Here is a 9,152-nt window from a genome sequence, read left to right as displayed (position 1 = left end):
TTTTTGAGATGGAGTCTTGCTCTGTCACCCACGCTGGAGTGCAGTGGCACTATCTCAGTTCACTGTAACCTTCGCCTCCCAGGTTCAGGTGATTCTCCTGCCTCAGCCTCCAGAATAGCTGGGACTATAGGCACATGTCACCACACCCAGCTAATTTTTGTATTTTTAGTAGAGATGGGGTTTCATTCACCATGTTGGCCAGGCTGGATTCAAACTCCTGACCTTAGGTGATCCACCCACCTCAGCCTCCCAAAGTACTGGGATTACAGGCATGAGCCACCATGACCAGCCAAGGTTTTATCAATTTTGTTGCTTTTTTTAGAGAATTCGCCATTAGTTTGGCTAACTATATATCTATTTCATTTATTTTTTTCTCTCATATTATTTCCTTTCTTCGTTTTTAAAAATTGTGGCAAAGTATACATGTAATGTAAAATTCACCATCTTAACTATTTTTGAGTGTACAGCTCAGTAGCATTAAGCATATTCCCATTTTGTATAACCAACGTCCACAACTTTGTCATCCTATAAATGTGAAACTATATCCATCAAACAACAACTACCCTTTTCCCCCTGCCTCCAGCCCCTGGCAACCACCACAAGAAACCTACAAACTCTCTCACTACAAGCGTTAATAGCCAAAAAATGGGAGACCAGTAATACTTTCTGATTTTATGAGTTGGACTACTCTAGATACTTCATATGAGTGGAATCATAAGTAGTTATCTTTTGTGATTGGCTTGTTAGAATAATATCCTCAAGTTTCAGCCACATTGTAGCATATGTCAAAATTTCCTTCCAAGGCTAAATAATATTACATTGTATATATATGCCACATGTATTAAGTATGTTTTGTGTTGCTATAAAGGAATACCTGAGGCTGGGTAATTTATAAAGAAAAATGGTTTATTTAGCTCATGGTTCTGTAGGCTGTACAAGAAGCACAGTGCCAGCATCTGTTCCTGGTGAAGCCTCAGGAAGCTTATAATTATGGCAGAAAGCAAAGGGAGAGCTAGCATATCACATGGCAACAGGTAACAAAAGGCAGAGGGAGGAGGTGCCAGGCTCCTTTAAACAACTAGCTATAGGGTGAACTCATATCCATGGGGAGGACACCAAGCCATTCATGAGATCCACTCCTATAATCCAGCACCTCCCACTAGGTGCCACCTCCAACATTGGGGGTCACATGTCCACATGAGATTTTGAGGGAACACATATTCAATTCATATTACCACATTTTGTTTATCCATTTGTCCACTGATGGACATGTGGGTTGCATCTATTTCTTGGCTATTGTGAATAATGCTGCTATGAATTTCCTGTTTTTTAATTTAAGTACTTAACATCCCTCTCAACTCTGCTTTAGCTGTATCCTTCCCATTTTGATATGTTGTGTTATCATTTTTTCATAGTTCAGAACATTTCTACTTATTTATTCAATGATCTGTAGATTTAGAAGTGTGTTATTTAATTTCCATGTATTGAGGGATTATATGGGTTTCTTATTACCGTAACATGGCAATCTTTTTTTTTTTTTTTTTTGAAACGGAGTTTCGCTCTCATTACCCAGGCTGGAGTGCAATGGCGTGATCTCGGCTCACCGCAGCCTCCGCCTCCTGGGTTCAGGCAATTCTCCTGCCTCAGCCTCCTGAGTAGCTGGGATTACAGGCACGCGCCACCATGCCCAGCTGATTTTTTGTATTTTTAGTAGAGACGGGGTTTCACCATGTTGACCAGGATGGTCTCGATCTCTTGACCTTGTGATCCACCCGCCTCGGCCTCCCAAAGTGCTGGGATTAGAGGCGTGAGCCACCGCGCCCGGCCCAACATGGCAATCTTTTGAAGTTTATTGTGACTTATCTTATAGTCCAGCCTATAGTCTATTGTGGGGGCTGTTCATGTACATGAATAGAATGTAATTTTTCAATTTTTGGTATGATGTTCTTTAAAGAACAATTAGGTCATGTTGACTGGTGTGATTGCCATCTTCTATAAAGTTGTCCCTTGCTATCCACAGGGTACTGGTTCCAGGACACCTTGTGGATACCAAAACCTGCAGATGCTCAAGTCTGTTACATAAAATGGTGCAGTATTTGCATATAACCTATGCACATTCTTCTGTACACTTTAAATCATCTCTAGATTTTTTTTATAATACCTAATAAAATATAAATGCTGTGTAAATAATTGTCATACTGTATTTTAAACTTTGTATTATATTTTACTATCATTGTGTTTTTTCCTGAATATTTGTGCATTGCCATTGGTTGAATCTGCGTATATGAAGAGCTCATATATGCTACTGAATTTGACTACAATGCTATCAATTACTGAAATATAATTGTAGATTTCCAATTATTCTTGTGGATCTATTTCTTTTGTTCTGTTAGTGTCTGCTTCATTTAATTTAACACTCATTATAGGTTCATACCAGCATACATATTCCTGATGAACACATAGAGTCATGTGCCACATAACAACATTTTAGTCAATGATGGACACATATCCAATGGTGGTCCCATAAGATTACAATGGAGCTAAAAAATTCCCGTCACTTATAGACGTTGTCATGCAACATATTACTCACGTGTTTGTGGTGATGCTGGTGTAAACCTACTGTGTTTCCGGCTGTATAAAAGTATAGCATATACAATTATGTATAGTACATAATAGGTAATAATAAATGATTATGTTACTAGTTTATTTATTGTACTATTTGTATTATTATTTTAGACTGTACTCCTTCTACTTATTAAAAAAAAAGGGTAACTGTAAAACGGCCTCAGGAAAATCCTTCAGGAGGCATTGTTTTCATGGGAGATGATCACTTCATGCATATATTGACCCTGAAGACGTTCCAGTGGGACAACATGTGGAGGTAAAACACAGTGATATGGATACTGTTGACCCTACGTAGGCCCAGGCTAAAGTGTGTGTGTCTTTGTTTTTAATAAAAAAGTTTAAAAATAAACATTTTTAAAATATAAAATTTTTAAATAGAAAAAAGCCTATAGAATAAGGACATAAATATTTTTGTGTTGCTATGTAATGTGTGTTTGAAGTTATTCAAGTAATAAAGATAAAAAACAGCAAGTTTATAATGTAAAAATATTACAGGAAGCTAAGGTTAATTTTTTATTGAATAAAGAAAACTTTAAAAAATAAATTTAGTGAAGCCTAAGTACTGCTTGTAAAGTCTATAGTAGTGGACAGTAATGTCCTATTCCTTAGCATTCTCACAGCTCACTCACCCAGAGTGATTCACCCAGAGCGACTCACCCAGAGCTTCAGTCCTGCAAGCTCCATTCATGGCAAGTATCTCATATCTTTGTGCCATTTTAAAATATTTTAGTCAGTATTTTTACTGTACCTTTTCTATGTTTAGATACACAAATACCACTGTTTCATAAATGCCTATAGCATTCAATACAGTAATATGCTATACAGGTTTGTAGCCTACGAGCAATAGACTATATACCATATAACGCAGGTATGTAGTAGGCTACCCCACTTCTGTGTCAGTGCACTCTGTGATGCTTGCATGATGCAATCACCTAATGACACATTTTTCAGAATGTATCCCTGTAGTTATGTGACAAATGTATATGCAAATTCCCAATCACCTGCTCTTTTATGATCGTTACCTCTTTATCTCCTGCTACCTACATTGTTTTGAAGTCTATTATCACATATTACTATTGCCACATCAACTTTGTTATACTTAATGTACATCTTTTTCTTGACCAATTTTAAGTAGAACTACACAGGAAATCTCACAGACATTAGGGTAAACTAAAAGAGAAATGTGGAATTCTGGAACTGACAATTAAACAACTGACTGGAAAGGACACCAGCAAATTTTCTGGTGGTGCTGGTGTTGTAAACCAAAAATAAAATCCTAAGCATTCCCCAGGCCATCTGAATGGACCCCTCCCCTTGGCCAGGGCATTCCTAACCTGAAAAACTAGTAAAGCCATGATGGAAAGGCGGTGGTGGGTGGGTCGGACATGCTTTATTATACCCTCCTTCATTTTGGAATTACTGATAGAAAAGACTCCAAGTCTGAAAAGAAACATAATCTGTTCTCTGTGAAGCCTGCTATCTGGAGGCTTCACATGCAAGATGAAATCTTGGTCCCCACAACCCCCTATCTTAACCCAGACATTCCTAAGTCTTTAGTCAATAACTCTTTCAACCTATTGCCAATCAAATAATCTTTGAATCTACCTATGACCTGGAAGACCACCCACCTTCCAGTTTCCCGCCTTTCCCGGGGGGATCAATGTACATTCTGCATGTATTTAATTGGTGTCTCATGTTTCCCTAAAAGGTATAAAACCACATATATCGCAACCACCCTGGGCACAGGTTGTCAAGATATCCCGAGGGCTGTGGCACCGGCCACTGGTCACTCATATTTAGCTCAGAATAAATCTTTTCAAATATTTTAAAGTCTTTTCGTCAACAATGTAAAAAACACGCACTAGGGTGGACACACACACACACAGCGCCCGCTACCTGCTAGATTCCATTCCGGGGCTTTCTTATGGTACAAAACGGACAAAAACTCCCAGTCACCCTCAGGTTCACGACCACGGATCACAGAGTGGAGCAAAACCTTGCCCGACCCAGGATCCGAGTTCTTAGCTCGATCCTCCCCAGCCGAAAGCCGGTACCCGCTTCAGGCCTTCTCAGCCTTGCCCTCCGATTCCTTCTTCGGCCTCCCTCAGCCTGGAGTCCGGGTTTTCTCCCCGGCTGAGCACCTAGGTCGGCGACTCCCTTTACCCTCCCCGGTCCGGGCTTCTGGTTCCAGAGGTGGAGCGGGGGCCACCCAAACTTCCGCGGCTCCCCCACGGCCAGCCTCGACCCAGCTTCCTGTTCCCCATTCTGCCCTCCCCAGCGCAGGTTCTCGATTACTTCCTAGACTTCACCTTGCAGTCGGGGACCACCAGCTGCCTCTCCCGCGCCTGGAAGACGCGCAGCGGCAGCCTCCGCCGAAGACAAGGGTCTGCGCACTCGGAAACGACAGAAGTCTGCTGCGTGGTCCGGCCCCTGCGGCCAGCCGGCTCCACTTGACCGTCAGGCCGCTTTCGTTACTGGACTACGTTTCCCACAGGCTCCAGGGCCGCGGATGAACTTCGACCTTTGCTTCCCTTTCCGGTGGTGTCGTGGTTTTTGAGTTAAGCCTGGTGAGTCGAAGTGACCTGGGCCGGGCTGCGGGAGGAGCTCGCGGCGAAGTGGCCCCCTGCAGCCGGGCAAGGTCGGTCCACGTGGAGCCGGGAGCCTCAGGCCTCTGTACACAGAGCTGCAGACGATGGTTGTTGGTGCTATTTGTTACGGCGTCATTGTGGTGTGTGTGTGTGTGCGTGTGTGTGCGCCGTGGCTTCTGTTTGATCTGGCTTATAGGACGGTGAGTAGGGGCGGGGTCTACCGTGTGACAGCACCGTTGTGACCAACTATAAATGTGAACGGGGTGGGGGGTTTTGTTTTTGTTTCTCCATGAGCCTGTAGGAGTTTGTTTTGGGTACAGCGTCATTTTTCCGACACTGCGTTGTCTGTGATGTAATCTCTTCGTGAGGTCTTAGACACACACACACACGCATATATATAGATAGATACAGATTAGATAGATTACATAGATAGATTAGATAGATAAATGAAGTTGAAGTTTCCTGGGAAGAGATGAGGGAGGAGGCATAGGTGTAGTATTCATTCCTGGGATCACTCCCCTTGCATGCATTTGGAGGTCATTTATACATTAAAGAACTACAGTATTTCCTGAGCTGTGTCCCCTAGAAACTTCTGTGAACTTAAGAGTACAGCTGTAGGCATTGGTTGTACCTTTTTCTCTGACACCGGGAGGAGTCGACAGTATTCTAGTTTCCCTCTTCGATCTGGGTGTGTTTGTTGTATGTGGATCTTTTCTGGTGGTGAACGATGTGTTCTTATTTTAACTAGTCCAGGATGTCATGACCCCTTTCTCCCTCTTGGTTATGTAGTTCTGCAAGTGAAGGCCCCCTGAAGTGGAAGACAGCATTGGTACTTATTTATAATGGCCAACTCAAGGTTAGTTTTTTTGTTATGTCAGATATATTTTCTTTCCTGCCTTTCTTCCACTGTCCCTCTCCCCACCTTGTCTTTCACAGAACATAGACTGCTTCCTTCTCCAAAATTGTCCTAATTGTGACCTGTTGATGTACTTGGTCCCTTAGCAGTCCCTTCCCAATTAACAAGACCGTAAAGATGGGTCCCCTTGTCCTCCAGTGCCTTTCCAATGCCCATTTCCTTTTCATTGAATATTCACATACCCATGAGATAAATCATTCAATTCCCCCATTTGCTCTTTTTTTCCCAAAGGATTCTTACGGTATAGAAATACAACTCCTGGAGAAGTTAAATACTTTTTTAAGAATGTAATTTGTTGAGGAGGAGATGAGTGATTACATAGAATAGCACACTAGATACCTTTGATCTTATTTACAGACTTGATTTGCAAACAAAGCAAGATATGAGATGGTAGATATCAATCAGTAAGTGACAATGTTGGCTTTGGAGACATTTGGAGACTTGTAAATTAACTCTCTGGGTAAGGAGAGCCCCAGTGTGAAGAGTTGGCAGATTTCTATGGTATAAACACAACTACCATGGTCTTTTCCAAGCTTCCAAGCATGAGGTCAATGAATACGAGAGCTGGGGAGAGATGGTACAATTAGCTGGTGTGAGCTGGCTTAAGTCAGCCGCAGCACAGCTCTGCTGAGCCTGACTTTAATTGGGCATGTACTTTGTGCCAATAACTTGACATGCATGAACTCATTTAATACACACAGCAACTCTGTAAGGCAGGAACTGTTATTATTGAGGCTTAAAAGGAATTAGTTCCTTGCTGAAGTAGCAGAGCCAGAATTTGAATAGGAGTTTTGTGTGGGGAAGGCTATGTCAACAAGGGCAGGGAATTTTTCCAGAATATTCATGAGATTTAAGTGGTGACAACCAAATATTGTTTGATTGGCAGTGTGACTGATTCAGACAACATATTGGTGTAGATTGTGAGAGGCAGCCTGATACTGTGGTATTTGAGTCTAAAGCAGCACAGTCTAATGCGAATATAAAACCACTGAGGCAATATAAAAATTTCCATTAGACACATCTTAAAAAGGAGAAGAAACAGATGAAATTCATTTTGGTAATGTATTTTATTTAAACCAATATGTTCAAAATATTATTTCAAAATGTAATGATGTAAATACACTGAAATACTTCACACTCATATCTTTATACCACTTTCAAAATCTGGCATATGTTTTATTGTTATTGCATATCTCAATTTGGATGCTAAATTTTCAGTGTTAAAGGTGAATTATAGTCCTACCAAAACAATAAAGTTGCGTTTAATGGAAAAACATTTATATTACTTTTGTATTTAAATTTAAATTAAATGTAATCCTGTGTTAATTTGCTTAGAAAAAAAATTTTTACTTCAGCTATTTGTTCACACTACATTTTCAAAGGGATTAGTAGTTACTCATTTTTCTGCTTTACAGTTTCTTGTTGTAGAATGTAGACAATAATTATATCAATGGCCTTAGGATCTTTGTGAGGCCTGGATACATTAATATGGACATAACCCTAGAGAATTTAATAAAGCCCTGGCTCTTTAAGTCCTTATCTGCAAGGGAAGGAAAAAAGCTTGTTTGTGAAGATTCTTAGTATTCCCCATACATTTTCTATAAATCAAGAGCAATGAAAAAATAAAGTTAATTTTTATGGGCACTTGAATTTTTAAAAGCCAGATTTGCAAATGTTCTATTAACTTAAGGCAGTTTGACTGTCTTAGGTTCAATGATTTGCTAGAAGGATTCACAGAACTCAGAAAAGCTGTTATCCTCATGCTTATTGTTCATTTAAATGAAAAGGTACACATTAAAACCAGCAAAGGGAAAAGTTGCATAAGGCAAGGACCGGGAGAAACCAGGTGCAAACTTCCAGTGCAGTTGCACAGGCAGCACTTAATTCTCTCAGCAACAATATGCAACTACAAATGTGAAATGTGGCCAAGTAGGGAAGCTCTCCTAAGCCATGGTTTCCAGCGCTTTTTGTTTTGCTTTGTTTTCTTATGTGTGTGTGTGTGGTTCTTTGTTGTTGTTGTTTTGAGATAGGGTCTCGCTCTCTCACCCAGGCTGAAATGCAGTGGTGTGGTCACAGCTAACCACAGCCTCTACTTCCCAGGCCCAAGTGATCCTCCCATCACAGTCCCCTGAGTAGCTGGGACTACAGGCACACAACACAACACCTGGCTAATTTTTGTATTATTTGTATCGGGTTTTGCCATGTTGTCCAGGCTGGTCTTGAACCCCTGGGCTCAAGTGATCCACCTGCCTCGGCCTCCCAAAGTGTTGGGATCACAGGCATGAGCCACTGCTCTGGCCTGTGTCCAGGGTTTTTACTGAGGATCAGTCATGTGGGCATGGAGGTTCTGTGCACCAACCTTAGCTACTTAGTCAAACCTATCCAGAAGTCAGATTGATACAGGTATTTACCATAAACCACATTGTTAACATAAACTACCTGTAATGGCTAAGACCTCAGATATACAGAGACTCTATTACCAGGCAGGATACTCTAAGTGCTCAGAGATTATCTGCCAGGAGCTGGTCAAGGACCATTTCTTCTTTGGAATGTGCAAGGTTTGGGCACTCTGAGCCAATTTTTTTTTTCTTTTTCTTTTTGCAATGGAGTCTTGCCCTGCAGCCCAGGCTAGAGTGCAGTGGTGTGATCTTGGCTCACTGCAACCTCCACCTCCCAGTCTCAAGCAACTCTCATGTCTCAGCCTCATGAGTAGCTGGGATTATAGGTATGCACCACCATACCCAGCTACTTTTTGTATTTTTTTTAAGTAGAGATAGGGTTTCACCATGTTGGCCAGGCTAGTCTGAAACTCCTGGCCTCATGTAATCCACCTGCCTCAGCATCCCTAAGTGCTGGGATTACAGGCACAAGCCACCACACCCAGCTGGTTTTTAAAAATGTAATTGATTTCTCTTTGTTGATATCTCACTTATTTATATGTCGTCTTCCTGATTTCCTTTTTAATTCTTTCTCTGTTTTCCTTTAGCTCTGTGAACATTTTTTTTTTTTTTTTTTTTTTTTTT

At 41.2% G+C, this 9,152-nt stretch overlaps 1 protein-coding gene across 10 annotated transcripts in view; it reads left to right on the top strand.

Annotated features, from left to right (window-relative positions):
- Positions 1-5,120: 5,120 nt before the first annotated feature.
- Positions 5,121-9,152, top strand: part of ZNF529 (zinc finger protein 529) — a 27,954-nt gene continuing 23,922 nt past the window's right edge. The window contains exons 1-2 of one of the 10 annotated variants that reach the window (XM_032249406.1): positions 5,121-5,192; positions 6,003-6,069. In XM_032249406.1, coding sequence (XP_032105297.1) covers positions 6,056-6,069 — 14 coding nt within the window. In that variant the 5' untranslated portion in view covers positions 5,121-5,192; positions 6,003-6,055. The other 9 variants (XM_032249401.1, XM_032249405.1, XM_032249400.1 and 6 more) reach the window with 9 other exon arrangements.

The sequence above is a fragment of the Sapajus apella genome, unplaced genomic scaffold (assembly GCF_009761245.1).
Source record: "Sapajus apella isolate SASKATOON/1434 unplaced genomic scaffold, GSC_monkey_1.0 scaffold68, whole genome shotgun sequence".
Taxonomy (NCBI): Eukaryota; Metazoa; Chordata; class Mammalia; order Primates; family Cebidae; genus Sapajus; species Sapajus apella.
This window is presented reverse-complemented; position numbering and strand designations above follow the sequence as displayed.